At 41.5% G+C, this 20,050-nt stretch overlaps 1 protein-coding gene across 3 annotated transcripts in view; it reads right to left on the reverse strand.

Moving 5' to 3' along the window:
- The window catches only part of PLCE1 (phospholipase C epsilon 1), a 289,717-nt gene that overhangs the window by 17,456 nt on the left and 252,211 nt on the right, over positions 1–20,050 (reverse strand). For 2 of the 3 annotated variants that reach the window (XM_028098722.2, XM_028098721.2), the window contains exons 20-23: positions 18,298–18,419; positions 10,910–11,027; positions 6,728–6,859; positions 3,925–4,215 (exon numbers count right to left, since the gene is read on the reverse strand). In XM_028098722.2, the coding sequence (XP_027954523.2) occupies positions 3,925–4,215; positions 6,728–6,859; positions 10,910–11,027; positions 18,298–18,419 (663 nt within the window). Of the gene's footprint in view, positions 1–3,924; positions 4,216–6,727; positions 6,860–10,909; positions 11,028–18,297; positions 18,420–19,353; positions 19,396–20,050 lie in introns of all 3 variants that reach the window. The other variant, XM_088020229.1, reaches the window with a different exon arrangement.

Consider the following 20,050-nt stretch of genomic DNA (forward strand, 5'->3'; position numbering starts at 1 on the left):
ATTCTCTGATGAATGATTGGACCCCTGCACTATTTTTGGACTCTTCCACACTCAAACGCTCATCCGATGGCGCAGTCTGTATAAAAGTGGCCCAAATGAGCAAAGAGTTTACGAGACACACCTGACAAATGTTCTCTCTGATAGATTCCTCCCATGGGCGGAGTGAACTTTGCTACATGGACCAACATCAACGAATAGTGTGGTCAGCACCGTGGAGCAAGGAGAAGTTGGCCTTCACTCGTCTTGTGTGTCACATTTTTCTGTGTACATGGAGTTGGCTGGGGCCATGTGCCGGAATTTGGGGGAAAGATGTCTTAGACATGTGAGAGCTCCAGGGGCCTCGGCCTCCTTATCTACGAAATTAGCACACTAGACCCCACTCTCAGGCCCATCTGGTCCCCATGTGACTGATTCATCGAGGCTACGGAGGGAAGCAAACTAGCCCACGCCTCTGGTAAACATGAAATGGAGAAACGTTCCTAATGAAGTTATAGCAGCTCCCACTCACTGGGCCCTTCCCGGGCACCAGCCCCCAACGCTAAGCAGTATGTGCATCAGTGCCTCCATAACCCATGGGGTAGCTCCTGTTAATATTTTCATTTTTAAAGATAAATCAAGACACAAGAAATGAACAAATTCAAGGCACATGGCTAGTGAGTGGTGGACGTTGGTGTTCACACCCAGACAGCCTGACCCAGCTTAACTACCGAACCAGGTAATGTATATTATCTTAACTACCGAGTCTGAACTGCTGAAGCTCTCACAGTGGTATCATAAAGACAAATGAGATATTGTGTGAAAGCCCCTACCCCGGCGTGTGGCACATAGAAGGTGCTCGATAAACAGTAGCCATTAAATAGGACTATGATGTCAACACCCATTTGGGTTTGAAGTCTGAATGCATTAGCAATGTGTCATCATTGTAGCTTTCCAAAATCTGAAAGCAATTTTTCTTAACTAAAATTTCATCTGGTGATCCACCATGTAACATAGATCCACGTGGAGCTGCTCAGTTGGAATAAAAGTGGGACCTCAAGTCCAGTCGTCCTACGGTCCTATGGCTGGTCCCAGAACTTCATCTAGGGCTATAGTTTTAAAATCCTGGTTCTAACCAATTGGACAGAGCATGCAGGAATCTGTGTAACACCATCATCCCTCTTAGTCAATGCATGTGGTGGCATATCAAGCATAGCAACACCTTTAAAGTCTTCTGTTCTTTTAAAAACTCCATATTAAGTAGACACCATTCTCATAATATTTATCCCTATATTTTGGGGCTGGGAAAGTCATCATAAAGAGTGTGACAATCATTCAAGAAAGCATAATAAATATTAACAGAAGCTTGTCTTCGGATTAGGGCTGAAGGTCTATATATACTTGTAGGTCCTACGACATGAGGCAAAAATTGTTCTGCCCCGGATGGAAAGAGCTTTGCAGGACTGTTGCCAGGAACAACCAGGGTCTGTCTGCATACCAGGCTCAGGTGAGTTTCCCAACTCAAGAGCTGGTTTTACTGAGGAGATGTGGGATACTCCTGGTTCTAGAAAACTGCAGACCTTCCAGGAGTTGATGGAGCCATTAGAGATCCTGGGAAGAGATCAGCCTAAGTCTATGGACACCCCTTTGGGGCATCAGGGTTCCCTGAAATTCAGGAAGTGGTAAGGTAGATGATCCATAGAACATATCTGGAGACTAGAGGGACACTGGGAGGGGGGTTTGGTTATTTGGTTGGGACATTTCATGGAAAATCAAGCACTCCCTAACCTAGAAATTCTTTTCAAAAATTAAAAAATAATTATTCCAATGTTGACTCTTAATTTGGACTTGCATTCACAGAGAAGTACCTAGAAGAGATCTGGACCAAAACTCACAAACCACAGGTTCAGACCCCAGTGGGGCTGATAGAGACAATCTGTTTCAGCTCAGTGCTGCATGCATTTATTGAGCACCTACTATGTGCAAGGTCTTGCTCTGGCTCTACCCCCAGTTTGGGGAAATGAAGACTATTTTTACAGGTGAACACACTGAAACTGCATGTAGCTTGTGCTCTGTCCAGTGTGGGGAGAAGTTTGTCATTGCTTGCCATACTAAAATCAAGAGAGGATATATGGCAGTACTCCCTCCTGGGAGTTGGAAGGTTTTGCACAGAAACTTGAGGATGAACTGCACAACACTGCCATCTGCCTCCTCTGAGTGGGGAAGCTCCAACATGCTCTCTGGTTTGACCTGGGACAGAGGAAAAACCTTCCGGGGTGAGTGGAGGCCACGCGTCAGCCTCAGTGTGTGTTTCAGACTGCAGCGTGGCTCAAGGAGGGGCCGTTCCTGTGTCCCCTTCAGCTGCGGCTCTCTCTGCCATTGGTGGAGCCAGTACATCTGCAGCAGCCTTGGCACTTCAGGAGAAAGGACACATCCAAAACCAAATGCATTTCCATTTCCTTGAGAAAAAGATTTTTTCTAGTTATTTCAGTTTACTTAAAATATTTCAGTATCATAATAACCAAGGGGACCAGTGGACACAGGGCTAAGTACAGGGCCAGAGATGTGAACCCACAAGCCACTTGGGACAGATTGAAAAGAAATTTTTACAACTTTGAAAATATTTCATTATTATTTCCACTTGTGAGTCCAAATCATACTGTTTTCCTAACTTATCAAAAAACACTGATGATAGTTAATGTTTGTGGAATGCTTTCTATGCGCCAAGCACTATGTTAAGTATGGTACTTCACTTGTGTTGACTTATTTAATATCAATTGAAAGAAAAAATATTAAAGGGCAAAAAATAGGACTGATATCTGTGACCATACGTCTGTGAGGTCAGCCACGAATGGACCGTATTGGTGCCAGTGCCAGGCTGCTAGGTGGTCCCAGGACTAATACTGTGGTTTGACCTTGGCTGGAGACAGGGCTGTGCTGATGGGTCAGCACGGTTAACGAGGATCTGATTCAGTTCACGTGAGAGGCATGGGGAGGCCACTCCACTCTTCAAAGGAAAGACTCTGATTTTTGAATAAGCTTCTAGGAAACACTTTTATTCTTTCTTCATGTTCTGTAGCTCCCTGCTTCCCCACCCCCCATAATCAAGTGGAAACAAAACGCTTTATCCTCTAAACTCACAGGGTCCTTGAAGCTCTTATTATAAGTCATTCTATAACGTGCAGCAAATTAACCACTCTGTGCCTTGGTTTGCTCATCTGAGAAATGGGGATCATAAAGGTATCTACCTCTTAGATTAAATGCGATAATAGGGAGAGGGGTCAAGAATTCAGCACAGTGCCTGGTGCACAGCGAGCCTGCCATAAACCGTAGCTCTTACCTGGAGTTTTAGGTCTCCTCAGTTCCCCTGTTAGGAAAGTCTCATCCACAGTGGAGAAACACAGGCACTACTCTCTCTGTTCATGTGGGTCACATACTTGGTTTTTGTGTATGTGTGTGTGTTAGCCCCTTCCAGAGCAACGACCATTCTCTATCTCAATCTCAAATGGAAGACAAGAAGCTAAAATGTTTTTAGCGTGCCAAGTGTTCAGAGCAACACTACTTTTTGACGGCAAGAACAAGAGCTTAGCAAGAGAACTTCCTAAGGAGTATTAGGAAATCTCTACCCCAAAGATCTTTAAAAACAAACTGGACACAGCCCTACCAAGCGCAGTTGTATGTTTAAAAAATGCTTTAAAAAGGGGGCAGGGAACAGGAGACAATTAGGGGCCCCTTCATGGTTCTCATCTATTGCCTTAACTGAAACATCCAGGGCACAATTCCGTATCAAATTCAGTCCTCTGTACTTTACCCCTCACATATGGTGTGCCCCCATGTGGAATCTGGCCCCCTTCTAACAATCTTGTTTGTTGCACTACACTTGCTGAAATATAAGATGCAGAGGAGAGCAGTGGGGAGGCACCCTTCTGGGTGAAGCAGGCCCATTACCATCTGTCTGGTAGTTGAGCGCCACGAGCTGTATCCCATGGAGCCAGAACATGAGGGGATTGGGGTTGGAGGAGTCGATGCGGGTGGCAGCCGGGTAAGTCCTCAGCAGCTGACAGGCGGTGTGCTGGATCAGTTTCTGAGAATACCTGCGACACAGACGTTTGGCGGCATTTTCATTCAGCGATGAGATATGGTAACATTTGGGAGTTCTAATGATAGCGCTGAGGGATGTGGTTGGGTTGAGGGGGGAAGAAGATTCCTCCCAGGCCTGTCGCATTCCTTCACAGGAACCTAAACCCCCCAAAAGATTAGCCTCTGATTAGTGTAGAAAACTTTAAATATTTTAGAAAGATAAACCTGAACAACATCCCAGTAGGCAATCATAACACATAACACATCAGAATACATCTTGCCTGTTCCTTGTTAGTCCACTACCTTGAAACAAAATGATGGCTAGTGTGTTTTAAGATGAGTGTAACAACACTAATTTAAATCAAGAGCCCGAAAGTCCTCTGCCTCCGCATCTCGTCTATTCTATGAATAAATTTATACAAATACACAACCACACATGCCCAAGGGTGTTCACTCTAGCATTGTTTTTTTCTCTTTAAAATAACAAAACAAAACAAAACCCCAAAAGCAAAAACCCCAAAACCACCACCATTACCACCACCACCTACCACCACCACCACGCAGGAAGCAACCTAAATGTTCTACCAGTGAGGAAGCAGTTAAATAAATGACAGTCTACCCACACAATGAAATACCACGGGGGCATTAAGGAGACTAAGGTAGATATGTATAGAAAGCTATGAAGAAAGTTATAGCAAGTATAAATTTATACAAGTCTCCCTGATTTTAAACTATACTAAAAAGTTATAGTAATCAAAACAATATGGTACTGGCATAAAAACAGACACATAGATCAATGAAACAGAATAGAGAGCCTAGAAATAAACCCACATATATATGGGCAATTAATTTGTGACAGTGGAGCCAAGGATACACAACAGGGAAAGGATCATCTCATCAATAAATGGTGTTGGGAAAGCGGGATACCCACATGCAAAAGAATGAAACTAGACCATTATTTTACACCATACACAAAAAATTAACTTGAAATTGTTTAAAGACTTGCATGTAAGACCTGAAACCACATAACTCTTAGAAGAAAACAAAGGCAGTAAGCTTCCCGACATTAGTCTTGGTGTTGAATTTTTGGATCTGACTCCAAAATTAAAGGTAACAAAAGGAGAAATAAACAAGTGGGACTACAGCAGACTGAAATGCTTCTGCACAATAAAGGAAATCATCAAAAAAAAGGAAAGACAATCTACTGAATGGGAGAAAATATTTGCAAATCATATATCCAATAAGGGGTTAATATCCAAAGTGTATAAGGAACTCAAATAACTCAGGAGCAAAAAAACTATTTGATTAAAAAATGAGCAGAGGATTTAAGCAGACATTTTTCCAGAGAAGACATACAGATGGCCAACAGGCACACGAGAAGATGAACATCAATAATCAGCAGGGACATGCAAACCAAAACCACAACAAGATATCACCTGTTAGAATGGCTATTATCAAAAAGACGAGAAATAACAAGTGTGGGAGAGGATGTGGAGAAAAGGGAAATTTCGAACACTGTTGGTGGGAATGCAAACTGGTGCAGCCACTATGGAAAACAGTATGGAATTTCCTCAAAAAATTAAAGATAGAACTACCGTATGATCCAGCTATACCACTTCTGGATATTTATCTAAAGAAAATAAAAACACCAATTCAAAAAGATACATGCATCCCAACGTTCACTGCAACATTATTCACAACAGCCAAGATACGGAAACAACCTAAGTATCCAGTGAAGGATGAATGGATGAGGAAGATATGGTATACATACACACAATGGAATACTACTCAGCCATAAAAATGCAGGAGATCCTGCCATTTGTAACAACATGGACGGATTTTGAGGGTATAACGTTAAGTGAAATAAGTCAGAAAAAGACAAATACCATATGATTTCACTCATATATGAAATATAAAAAACAAAACAAACACATAAAACCAAACAAATCTCCTGGATACAGAGAATGGATCGGTGGATTTCAAAGGGGCAGGGAGGTGGGATAGGTGAAATGGGTGAAGGGCATCAGGTATATGGTGACGGATGATAACTAACTAGATTTATTGTAGTGCATACAAACATCGAATTACTATGTTGTACACCTGAAACTAATATAATGTTATATACCAATTTAACCTCAAGAAAAAAAAAAGTTATCCAAGTATGTTCAGTTATATCCCGTTTGGATTATCTTAAAAAGAATCTTATTTTTCTTGAACAAAACACAATAAACTTAACAGTGGTTACCTCTGGGGAATAGAACTGGGACAGAGAGAGTGGAAAGGAATTTTAATTATACTCTGAAATGTTTGAGTTTTTAACTATGAGAATTTATTACTTTTATAATAAAAAGTAATTAGAAATAAAATGGATATATCTTCTGGAGTTATAAGGATGAACAGTTCCAAGAACAACTAGAATGTTCCAAGGTGGCTCCAATTTTTACTTTTGAGGCAAACACTGTTAGAACGTCTTCAGTGAAATGTTATTCTTTAGGAAGTTAAAAGTGTAAATTTGTAATTTTAAAGATAGTGGTACCACACGTAGATAACATAAACATTCATGAACATAAAAAAAGAAATTAAAAGTTCAAGGGAAGTGCTTAGACGGTCAAGTATTGGAATCATCCAGCATGCAGAATTGGGCCAAAATATTGGAAGAAGGTGACTTTACTTTTTCCAGATGCTTTGTTAAACGATGCTGTCTCCCCAGGGCTCATTCTGCCCGGATTGTTGCCAAAAATGGACTTCCTGCTTTTCCTTTCTTTTCCTCTGCTAGAGCCAGATGCATTTAGAGTTGACAGGCCTGTTCCCATAAAATGAAAATAAATAAGCCAAAAACTACAAGCAAGGGAACTCAACATTTTCCATCCCTGTTACTGTTTATTTTGAAGTCCTACTACTCCCTTGCAGCCCCGGGCCAGAAGACCTACTAGCATTTTTAGTGCAGTTAATAATAGCATTGCAGGCAATGATAGCAAAACTTCTCTCTCTCTGGAGGCAAATGTGACAAGAACTGCATGATCATCGCAAAATCACACACACACCCGCTTGATTGTGCACCAGAAAGATTTTGAAAAACTGCAGGAAAAGAAAGCGCCCCAGTCAATATTTAATTATCAGAACCTAATTACTCAACTCGGAGCAATAAAAGAATGGGTCAAAGCCTGAGCTTCAGCGTCACACTGTCTGGGTTCAGTTCCTGCAAGTGAGATGTTGGCTTAACATCTACCTTCTCTGTTCCTCATTGTCCTTATCCATTAAATGGGTGTGATGATAGGAACTCGCTCACAGGGTTAGTCTGAGGGTTTGGTGGGAAATATGTGATGATGATCCTGATGGTTCATGGCTTCTCTTGTGAGTTTACTCCTAGTCCAACCACTGCCTGACCCTTTCCGCCTGGCACAATGCCTGGTGTGCAGCAGCAACTTCACAGACTTTTGCTGAATGAGGAAATGAAGGCAGACCTGGCTCCAGTGCAGGGAGAGTCATTTAAAAGCACTAATGAAGCCAGAGTTACCTCCAAACCCTTCCACTGTGTACAACCGTACCACCAGAAAGTCACTCCTTCAGCCCAAGCAGCATGCAGGAGGTCCTCTTTGAGATGAAAATATACCTTCCAAGAACATCAGCAGAGAAGACAGGATAAGGCGGTGCTTAGTAAGAGCACAGACCCTGGGGTTTACACCCTATTCTTAGCGGTGTGACCTCACATAAATGATTTAACCTCTCTGCATCACTCCCTCCTCATCTATAAAATGGTCGTGCTTAGGGTTGAATGAGATCATGTATATATACATACTCAGTAGAGTGTCTTGCTCAGAGAAAGTGCTCAGTTCATAGCAGCTGTGGGGCTTCTAATTTTTTTTTCCTTTTAAGTATCTGTAACCACAAAGATGCACACACTTGGACTAGGAGGTTCTCCTGCTTTATCTTAAAATTTTGTGTGAATTTTGCTCTGTGCATAACGATGTAACAGTAGGTTTTCTGCCAAGGGCCTAGAGTGAGGGGCCTGTTCACTCTGGGGTTTTTGCACACATCCTGGCATGCGTCAAAGGGTATGTGGGCCCTTTTGTGAAGAGCCTGGTTGTTCCCTTGGGGTGAGGAAGCAAGAAAACAAGGGCTGGGTGATCAAGAAAAGGGAAGGAATCTGGGGAGACCCACAGAAGTAACTGAGAGAGCAACAAAGAGCCTTCTTCTGCCCTGTTGGCCTATTTACCAATGACAACAAAAACCACTCCCAGAGAGCCAATTCTTTTCTGGATAGCGTGCTAATCACATTATATACTTTATTGATAATTTTTACAACCACCCTGCAAGTTAGGACATAATATGCCTTTTTTTTACAGATATGGAATTTGGAAGTGGAGAGAAGTTATATAACTGTCCCAGTGAAGGCCACTGAGGAGTTGAGCTTTGCCACTGAAGCAGGATCATGATCTTGGGGAAGTTAATTTACTTCTGGGGAAGGTCATACTACATGACCTTCATGGTGTCACTGCTCTGAAGATTTTTTTGCACATGGCTGCTTGGAAGGGACTCGAAATGGTGGAGGTGCGATGCATTGAAACTGATAAGGTAGCAAAATTAAAGTTGATAGTGTAGCAAAATAAACATTTTATGGTGTTTTCCCCATGAGCATTGAGACAAAGCATAATAACCATAAATATTTAGAAACTATTAGGACAAAGATTCTGGCAGCATGGTTTTGTTAATTTTGAGAGGAAATAAATTTGGGGAGAGAAAAATGTAAGAAACTTCAATCACTTAAAACCAACAACAACCCCCAATTAAATGTAGTATACCTATAAAGAACATGTGCTATATAAACACTTTTAAAAAACAGCATTCTTGGAATTTTAAACATAAGCCAAATAACCCTTAGCCTGTGCCTCAAGTCAGAAGCTGGACCCAGGGACCTTTTGGCTCTCCCACAATTCTCTCTTGGTACAGAAACTTTCTTTCAGAGTGACTTCAAATATCTTTGGGAATTTGTGCTCTTTAATCCGTGCTTGAGAAGAAAAGATAAAGCCCATGGAATGGTTTGGGTGTGGTGTCCGCTGAATTTATAAAGAACAAGAGATGCAGTGATACTTGAATGTGAGCATGTGAGTGATCATTGATCTGTGAATGCAGTGGTCCTCACACTTGTTCCAGTCATAAAGGACATGCAGGCCACAAGGCTCCTCGACAGGAAGAGGACTTAATCCCACCATGAGAACGATTTCCCCAGCTGCGAGTATGATCATATCATACTTAACGTGACAAAGTCACGATCTGTGAAGCAAAACCTAAATAGCTAGGTACTTAAATTTCTTTGAAAACTCTGATGGCTACTTGTTAATTCACATCTTCCTCAACAGCATTTGCTACCAGATAAGCAGCAGTAGCTGCCAAATTTTAAAAACAGTTAAGGGGCGAAAGCTTGAAACTGAGGAAGTTCTATCTGTGATTTTTTCCATGTGTGTGAAAAGACCACTATTACCTAATTTTTTAATAGCCTAATACCTTTGTCCTGTTTGCAGGGCAGAGTGTGAGAAGTGGGGCTTAAGAGACGCCTCTGGAGGCCAGGATCTGCATTCACGTGCAGGGCTGAAATGTCAACTCCCTTCTCTAGGCCAAGTTTGTATACCCCGTTTCCCAACATTTAAATGAATCTCCTGATTCCAGCTGCTTTCCCATCCTCAGAAATTTTGCACAAGGGGATCCTTTTTCAGAGTCTAAGGAGATGAATTTTTCTGACTTCCATATATTTATGGACTCTCCTGTTTGCCCTGCAGCCCCTGCTGCCCCATTTGTGGGACACACAATTGGGTGAGTGCATTGAGATCATACCCTAACAAGAGGGACATGGTCGTGCAAGGGTTAAGAGCAGGACTTTGGAGATAGGCTTCAGAATCACAGTTTACCTTGTATTAACGGAAATGCACATTTTTGGGGGGAGGAATGGTTTATCATGAACTTCTAGAAATAGCAAGCTGGGAAAACCTACTCTCCCACTGAAATCCCATCCTTGGCCCTGTGATTCAGGTGGAGCCTCACTACCCAGATCAGAGATGGGGAATGTGCCATTGGCCCTCGACTGTCAGAGCTCTGCGTTCCCTGGGTCACAGGCACTGGTTCAGGGATGGGCAAAGGACTCAATGGAAAACAATGAAACTGGTGCTGAAATTTCTGGAAGAGGCTCTAAGATGGAAGCTGATCTGGAAACATGTGGTGCTAGCCTGCTGCAGCCGCCTTGCTACCACAAAGGGAACAGGCCCAACCCAAAGGAGGCAGAGTGAGAAATGGGGAAAGAGAAGCCCTGGATCAAGCTGTACCTGAAACTTGTATATCCCTTCATGTTTCAATACAGGAGCCAATAAATTTCCTTTTTGCTTAAGTCAATTTCTACCACTTTCAAACAAAAGAGTCTTAGATGATACATCAGAAAAACTTGGACCAGTGTGTCTCCTTCAGATTTCATTTTCTTTAAAAATGGGGATAAACCCACCTACCTCACAGAATTATTAGGATGTCAGTAACTTGATGTATGTAAGATACTTAGCACAAATCCTGGCACTGAAGGGCTTACTAAATTTTAGCTATTAGATGTTATAAATATTATTATTATCATTATTATTAACTATTATGAAAAGACATGACATCTGGAAAATAAACATTTTATGGTATTTTTCCTCATGACCATCAAAGCTAATAATAATAATAATAATAAATATTTAGAAGGTAGTGTAACAATGAGTTTGGTAACACAATTTAGTTATTTTGAAAGCATTCGCAATGTCCAATTAAATCAACAGCACATTTTTACCTTTCGCTATCTTTAAATGTTATAGATGATATTGCCCACCCTTACCTGGAAATTTTACCGCTTGGCAATAGATGACAAGGTCAGAAAGCTCTGGTGCAATCTGTCTGCTTTCCTTTTTATTCTGAGGAAGATAAAATTCTTCTCCCAGTTCCATGTCATAAACCTATCAAGGGAAAAATGATCCCAGTTTACACAGGAAGTATATGCCCACCCACCTCTGAATCCCCAAAGGTCTTTATCTGTTCGTTTCACATGTCACAGTGTGTTTCGCATTGCTCTGTATCCATCCGTATACATGTCCCAACACCTTTCCCAGAGTCAGGATTTTCTGAGAGCCAGTGATGAGCCTAACTCATCCTCATCTTGCCCTGGGGCACAGTCCAGTGTCTTAAATGTGGAACAGTGAATGCATACTTGTTGAATGAGAGATAACTGAGTATGCATCTTCTATGGCTCCAATTTTATTTTATTTAAATTTTTATTGTTATGTTAATCACCATACATTACATCATTAGTTTTTGACATAGGGTTCCATGATTCATTGTGCATAACACCCAGTGCTACACGCAGAACGTGCCCTCTTTAATACCCATCACCAGGCTAACCCATCCCCCCACACCCCTCCCATCTGGAACCCTCAGTTTGTTTTTCAGAGTCCATCATCTCTCATCCCCTCCTATTTCCCCGCCTTCATTCTTCCCCTCCTGCTATCTTCTTCTTCTTCTTTTTTTTTTTCTTAACATATATTGCATTATTTGTTTCAGAGGTACAGATCTGTGATTCAACAGCCTTGCACAATTCACAGCGCTCACCATAGCACATACCCTCCCCAATGTCTATCACCCAGCCACCCCATCATTCCCACCCCCCACCACTCCAGCAACCCTCAGTTTGTTTCCTGAGATTAAGAATTCCTCCTATCAGTGAGGTCATATGATACATGTCTTTCTCTGATTGACTTATTTCACTCAGCATAACACCCTCCAGTTCCATTCACATTGTTGCAAATGGCAAGATCTCATTCCTTTTGATGGCTGCATAATATTCCATTGTGTATATATATATCACATCTTCTTTATCCATTCATCTGTCGATGGACATCTTGGCTCTTTCCACAGTTTGGCTATTGTGGACATTGCTGCTATAAACATCGGGATGCACGTACCCCTTCGGATCCCTACATTTGTATCTTTGGGGTAAATACCCAGTAGTGCAATTGCTGGATCATATGGTAGCTCTATTTTCAACTGTTTGAGGAACCTCCATACTGTTTTCCAGAGTGGTTGCACCAGCTTGCATTCCCACTAACAGTGTAGGAGGGTTCCCCTTTCTCCGCATCCCCGCCAACATCTGTCATTTCCTGACTTGTTAATTTTAGCCATTCTGACCGGTGTAAGGTGGTATCTCACTGAAGTTTTGATTTGGATTTCCCTGATGCCGAGAGATGTTGAGCACTTTTTCATGTGTCTGTTGGCCATTTGGATGTCTTCTTTGGAAAAATGTCTGTTCATGACTTCTGCCCATTTCTTGATTGGATTATTTGTTCTTTGGGTGTTGAGCTTGATAAGTTCTTTATAGATTTTGGATACTAGCCCTTTATCTGATATGTCATTTGCAAATATCTTCTCCCATTCTGTCAGTTGTCTTTTGGTTTTGGGGACTGTTTCTTTTGCTGTGCAAAAGCTTTTTATCTTGATGAAGTCCCAATAGTTCATTTTTGCCCTTGCTTCCCTTGCCTTTGGTGATGTTTCTAGGAAGAAGTTGCTGCGGCTGAGGTCAAAGAGGTCGCTGCCTGTGTTCTCCTTTAGGATTTTGATCGACTCCTGTCTCACGTTTAGGTCTTTCAACCATTTTGAGTCTATTTTTGTGTGTGGTGTAAGGAAATGGTCCAGTTTCATTCTTCTGCATGTGGCTGTCCAATTTTCCCAACACCATTTTTGTTGAAGAGACTGTCTTTTTTCCATTGGACATTCTTTCCTGCTTTGTCACAGATTAGTTGACCATAGAGTTGAGGGTCCATTTCTGGGCTCTTGATTCTGTCCCATTGATCTATGTGTCTGTCTTTGTGCCAGTACCATACTGTCTTGATGATGACAGCTTTGTAATAGAGCTGGAAGTCCAGAATTGTGATGCCGCCAGCTTTGCTTTTCTTTTTTAACATTCCTCTGGCTATTCGGGGTCTTTTCTGGTTCCATACAAATTTTAGGATTATTTGTTCCATTTCTTTGAAAAAAGTGGATGGTATTTTGATGGGGATTGCATTGAATGTGTAGATGCTTTAGGTAGCATTGACATCTTCACAATATTTGTTCTTCCAATCCATGAGCATGGAACGTTTTTCCATTTCTTTGTGTCTTCCTCAATTTCTTTCGTGAGTATTTTATAGTTTTCTGAGTACAGATCCTTTGCCTCTGTGGTTAGATTTATTCCTAGGTATCTTATGGTTTGGGGTGCAATTGTAAATGGGATCGACTCCTTAATTTGTCTCTCTTCTGTCTTGTTGTTGATGTATAGGAATGCCTCTGATTTCTGGGCACTGATTTTATATCCTGCCACTTTACTGAATTCCTGTATGAGTTCTAGCAGTTTTGGGGTGAAGTCTTTTGGGTTTTCCACATAAAGTATCATATCATCTGCAAACAGTGAGAGTTTGACTTCTTCTTTGCCAATTCAGATGCCTTTGATTTCTTTTTGTTGTCTGATTGCTGTGGTTAGGACTTCTAATACTATGTTGAATAGCAGTGGTGATAGTGGACATCCCTGCCGCGTTCCTGACCTTAGGGGGAAAGCTCTCAGTTTTTCCCCATTGAGAATGATATTTGCTGTAGGTTTCTCATAGATGGCTTTTATGATATTGAGGTGTGTATCCTCTATCCCTATACTCTGAAGAGTTTTGATCACGAAAGGATGCTGTACTTTGTCCAATGCTTTTTCTGCATCTATTAAGAAGATCATATGATTCTTGTTCTTTCTTTTGTTAATGTATTGTATCACATTGATTGATTTGTGGATGTTGAACCAACCTTGCAGCCCAAGGATAAATCCCACTTGGTCGTGGTGAATAATCCTTTTAATGTACTGTTGGATCCTATTGGCTAGTATTTTGGTGAGAATTTTTGCATCCATGTTCATCAAGGATATTGGTCTATAATTCTCCTTTCTGACGGGGTCTTTGTCTGATTTGGGGATCAAAGTAATGGTGGCCTCCTAAAACGAGTTTGGAAGTTTTCCTTCCATTTCTATTTTTTGGAACAGTTTCAGGAGAATAAGTATTAATTCTTCTTTAAATGTTTGGTAGAGTTCCCCTGGGAAGCCATCTGGCCCTGGGCTTTTGTTTCTATTATAATTATTACTATTGTTGTATTGTTGTCAATGTGTTTCTTTGCTTTTGTTATTAACTGCCTTATATAATTAGCTGCTCCCATGTTAGGGGCATAGATATTTACAGTTGTTAGATCTTCTTGTTGGATAGACCCTTTAAGTAGGACATAGTGTCCTTCCTCATCTCTTATTACAGTCTTTGGTTTAAAATCTAATTTGTCTGATAGAAGGATTGCCACCCCAGCTTTCTTTTGGTGTCCATTAGCATCGTAAATGGTTTTCCACCCCCTCACTTTCAATGTGGGGGTGTCTTTGGGTCTAAAATGAGTCTCTTGCAGACAGCCTGTCAATGGGTCTTGTTTTATAATCCAATCTGATAGCCTTGTCTTTTGATTGGGGCATTTAGCCCATTTACATTCAGGGTAACTATTGAAAGTTATGAATTTAGTGCCATTGGATTGCCTGTAAGGTGACTGTTACTGTATATTGTCTGTGTTCCTTTCTGGTCTATGCTGCTTTTAGGCTCTCTCTTTGCTTAGAGGACCCCTTTTAATATTTCTTGTAGGGCTGGTTTCGTGTTTGCAAATTCCTTTAGTTTTTGTTTGTCCTGGAAGCTTTTTATCTCTCCTTCTATTTTCAATGACAGCCTAGCTGGATATAGTATTCTTGGCTGCATATCTTTCTCATTTAGTGCCCTGAATATATCATGCCAGTCCTTTCTGGCCTGCCAGGTCTCTGTGGATAGGTCTGTTGCCAATCTAATGTTTCTACCATTATAGGTTGCATGTCTCTTCTCCCGAGCTGCTTTCAGGATTTTCTCTTTTTCTCTGAGACTCGTAAGTTTTACTATTAGATGTCGGGGTGTTGACCTATTTTTATTGACTTTGAGAGGGGTTCTCTGTGCCTCCTGGATTTTGATGCCTGTTTCCTTCCCCACATTAGGGAAGTTCTGGTATAATTTGCTCCAATATACCTTCTCTCCCTCTCTCTCTTTCTTCTTCTTCTGGGATCCCAATTATTCTAATGTTGTTTCGTCTTATGGTATCGCTTATCTCTTGAATTCTGCCCTCGTGATCCAGTAGTTGTTTCTCTCTTTTTCTCAGCTTCTTTATTTTCCATCTTTTGGTCTTCTATATCACTGATTCTCTCTTCTGCCTCATTTATGCTAGCAGTTAGTGCCCCCATTTTTGATTGCACCTCATTAATAGCCTTTTTGATTTCGACTTGGTTAGATTTTAGTTCTTTTATTTCTCCAGAAAGGTTTCTCTAATAACTTCCATGCTTTTTTCAAGCCCAGCTAGGATCTTTAAAATCATGATTCTGAACTCTAGGTCCGACATTGTACTAATGTCCGTATTGAGTAGGTGCCTGGCAGACGGTACTACCTCTTGTTCTTTTTGTTGAGGTGATTTTTTCCATCTTGTCATTTTGTCCAGAGGAGAATAGATGAATGAGAGAACAAAACGCTAACAGGGTAACAACATCCCCAGAAAATATACTCTAAACAAATCAGAAAAGACCTGAAACCAGGAGAAAAGAAAGAAAAAGGAAAGAGAGAAAAAAAAAAGAAAAAGATAAAAACAAACAAAAACAGAACAAAACAAAAAAACCAGAATATGATCAAATATGATCGGGCTGGTGCATAGATCAGTGCCACACACTAGATTTTGGGTGTATTTTGGTCTGTTAAAAGAAAGTGCCTCCCAAAATTTTAAAGAAAGACTTATATATGTACAAAATAAGGATTGATACGATGAAGGGATGGAATATGACTATAAAGATGAAAATTATAAAAAATTTTATAAAAGGAATTGATAAATTGTTTGAAAAAAGAAAGAAAAGGATTTAAAAGAAAAGAACGAAAGAAAAGGGCGCCTGGGTGGCTCAGTTGGTTAAGCGACTGCCTTCGGCTCAGGTCATGATCCTGGAGTCCCGGGATCGAGTCCCACATCGGGCTCCCTGCTCAGCGGGGAGTCTGCTTCTCCCTCTGACCCTCTCCCCTCTCATGCTCTCTCTCTATCTCATTCTCTCTCTCAAATAAATAAATAAATAAATAAATCTTAAAAAAAAACATTAAAAAAAAAAGAACGAAAGAATAAAAGCGGGGGGAGAGAATGTGATCAGGCAGGAGACTAGAACAAAGCCATACACTAGAGATTTAGGGTATATTTTGATCTGTTAGAAGAAACTGTATCTCAAAATTTTAAAAAGAGAACAACTTATATATATACGCCAAAAATAAGGGTAATTACTATGAAGGGATAGAATATGACTCTCAAAATGAAAAAGAAAAATGTTTTTTTAAAAAAGGGATTGATAAGATGTTGGTTGAAAAAAGGAAAAAGAAAAATTTAAAAAAAGAAGGCAAAAAAAATTAACTTTGAAAGACTAAAGAATCATGGTAAAAAAGCCATGAATTCTATGTGCAGTATTCCCCTAGCCCTGGACTTTTGCAATTCTCACTGATCGGTAAACTTGGTCTTGGCTGGCTGTTTGTGCTGATCTTCTGGGGAAGGGGCCTGTTGCCGTGGTTTCCAAATGTCTTTGCCAGAGGCGGAATTGCCCCGCCCTTGCCGGTCTGAGCTAAGTAATCTGCTCAGGTTTGCTCTTGAGATCTTTTGTTCCCCGCAAGCTTTCGGTACAGCTTTGGAGGACAAGAGTGAAAATGGTGGCCTCCCAATCTCTGCCCCAGAGGAGCTGAGAACTCGGGGCCCCGCTCCTCAGTGCACCCCCAGAGAAAAGCAGTCAGTCACTCCTGTATCCCCGGTCTCCGGCTGCACTCCGTGCTCACCCGGCCTGTGACTGGCATTTCTATCTCTGGCACCCGACTCGGTGTGGAGTCTCCAAACCCAGCAGATCCCTGCGGTGAGCTCCCGCGCCACTCCTCCCAGGGGAGGAAGGGGAGTCTCCCCGGATCTGCCACTTGTTGGGTCCCTGCTGGAGGAGCAGTGGCCCGACTGGGCCGCGGATCACGGTTTATGGCAACCCGGAGCTGAGAGCCCGCGCCTCGGCTCGGTCTCTGCAGCCGGCTTCCCCGCTCCGATACCTGGGAGCTCTGCCGCACTCAGGCACCCCTGGTCTTTCTGTGACCCCGAGGGTCCTGAGACCACACTGTCCCGCGAGGGTTCCACCCCCCGCTGAGCCACTGGAGCGATGTCCCTCAGTGAAGCCGACTTCTAAAAGTTCCGATTTTGTGCTCCGCGGCTCTATCACTTGCCAGAAGCGGCCAACGGAGGCCCCCTCCCCTGTGGTCTATCCTCCCAAATATCGCCTCAGATTCACTTCTCCACACGTCCTACCTTCCAGAAAGTGGTGGCTTTTCTGTTCAGAGTTGTTGCTATTCTTTTCTTCGATCTCCTGTTGAGTTCGTAGGTGTTCAGAATGGTTTGATCCCTATCCAGCTGAATTCCTGAGACCAGATGAAATCCAGGTCTCCTACTCCTCCGCCATCTTGCTCCGCCCTCCTATGGCTCCAATTTTTGACATACTTTATTACCTGGCTCTCCAACAATGTCACTCACTACAACCATGTCTGCAGATCTGCTCAGAGTCTACTCAGTGTGAGGCACTTGAAAGCAGGGTCTGGGTATCTCATTTAGATTTCCATTCTCCGTGTCATTCCTCTGTGAACACTTAACAGTCTGAGCCCTGTTTATCGGCTTGGTCATTCCAAACACTTTAAACATTCTAGAAATTCCTTGAATGTACCAGGCTGTCCTCTTGGCCTAAATGCCCTGTTTTTGTCTGCTTGGTCATATCTTCGTTTCCAACATCATCCTCCCTGATCCTCTGATAACACTGTGTAGTCACTGGTCTTTGTACTCAGCTACAAGCACTGTTTGTGTATTTGTCTCCATCACTAAACCACCTTCCGCGCCACCTCATTGCCTGCCACGCTCTATGCCTTCTGCAGCTATTGGTTGGATGAACCAGTGACTAACCTTCTACAAATGGCAGATGGGTGTCCCATAGCATCACCATGTGGGCTTTGGCATCTAAGAGAAAGCGAGGGGGAAATGTGAAGGAAAGGGACAGGGTGGGAGTGAAATTCTACCCACAACTGACAAGAGTACCATGGCCCAAGTGTAACTTAATAGAAACCATTCACCCACCTTTCCTTTGTTGCAAGCAGAGTTATCGGCTTTCTTTATCCTCTTGGGGATTTCTTCATTATACTCGAACTGAAGCTTGTCATTACATGATTTATTTTCAGGTCTGTCTTCTAGAATGTTGTCTGAAAATAAGTGGGCAGGCTTTAGCAAACAAGAACCCGATGTTTCACTTAAGAGCTATGTCTATATCATTGCAAGGATATCCAGACGCTCGTGCTTATCTGTTAAGATTGAGGCTCTGGCTACATGTTACCAAAGGGATGGTTTGGAGTATAATTTTTTAAAATTTGTTAAATCTGGTCAATGATGTATTTATTTTGGATTGAATGGACTCATTTACCAGTAGTTTTGGTACTCTACAGACATAATCTAAATGAGAAGGCTCATGTCCATACAGATCATTAGGACCCTGCAAACCTTACTTTAGACACACATGTGTCAGAAGCCTCAGTACACAAGTCTGGGGAGGACTTAGTGGTAGAAGCACTTCTAGATGGCGCATACAGGAGTTAATCACTCTCACTTTAAAATGAAGCTATTAGCCTCTTTTACCTCTGGAAATGTCAAAACCTGGGGAAAAAAGATACTGTTATTTGCAATGCAGTTTTCATGATTCTACTTAATTGGAAAGTAAAGTTTTCATAATTGTTTATGAATTTATTAAGAGAAAACCTTGAGGATAGAAATTAACATATATCTAACAATAGCTAAAGCATGACAGATAATCTTACACTTTGGTCTTGTTTTGGTATTTCTATTCAAAATGACCTTAAAGGTGTTAGAGGTACAACACAGTTATGCTCTTTTAAAATGAAAAATAAGAGGTCTCATTTTTCACTCAAGGTTCACGCTCTCATCAGACCATAAATGCTTAGACCAACATATCCTTATACCAAATAAGGCCACACAGGCTGCCAAGAAGTAAATGAGATCAATCATTTTATTACATTTTTACTCATGTAAGTATCATGACTTCATCATGCTAATAGGCCTACGATATTGGACACAGAATGCCGACATTCATGCAGTTAAAATGCCCACTTCAAATGGCTTTACCTTCCTGACTGTTAGGAGCAGGAGAAGCAGTAAGGACATCTGCTATAGAAAAACAGAATCAGAAAGGGGATAAAAGTAAGGAAAATTAAGACAAAAAGCCAGATAAATTAAACTAAGGTATGAAGCAAAGCATAAATAACAATAGCTTAGATTGTAAAATAAATGAAAGAAATCCTCTATTGATTTAATATTTTGACTGTTAGGGATGCAAGGGCTAGCAATAAAAGAAATGCAAACATTGTTAATGTTAATCATATTGCCACATTCACATTACATATTTTCAGTTACTGACTATCATAACATTCCCAGTAATGCACTATGTCACAGACATGGATTAATTTTTTTTAAAGATTTTATTTATTTGAGAGAGAGAATGAGAGAGAGAGAGAGAGAGCACAAGAAGGGGGAGTGGGAGAGGGAGAAGCAGACCCCCCGCTGAGCAGGGAGCCTGATGCAGGACTCGATCCCGGGACTCCAGGATCATGACCTGAGCCGAAGGTAGTCGCTTAACCAACTGAGCCACCCAGGCGCCCAGACATAGATTAATTTGTTAGAATCATGCAGTCACTGTCATAGAATGTCTGTATTAAGTTGCAAGTTCAAATCTGTCCTCTACTGCTTGTTCAAAGCTAATCAAGATAAACAGCAAGGTTGGAAGAAAATTAATCTATATTTAGTTAATGGAATTTAATTAAAT

The sequence above is a fragment of the Eumetopias jubatus genome, unplaced genomic scaffold (genome assembly GCF_037043125.1).
Source record: "Eumetopias jubatus isolate StellerSeaLion01/CBP00866 unplaced genomic scaffold, mEumJub1_p1.0 scaffold_17, whole genome shotgun sequence".
Lineage (NCBI taxonomy): Eukaryota > Metazoa > Chordata > Mammalia > Carnivora > Otariidae > Eumetopias > Eumetopias jubatus.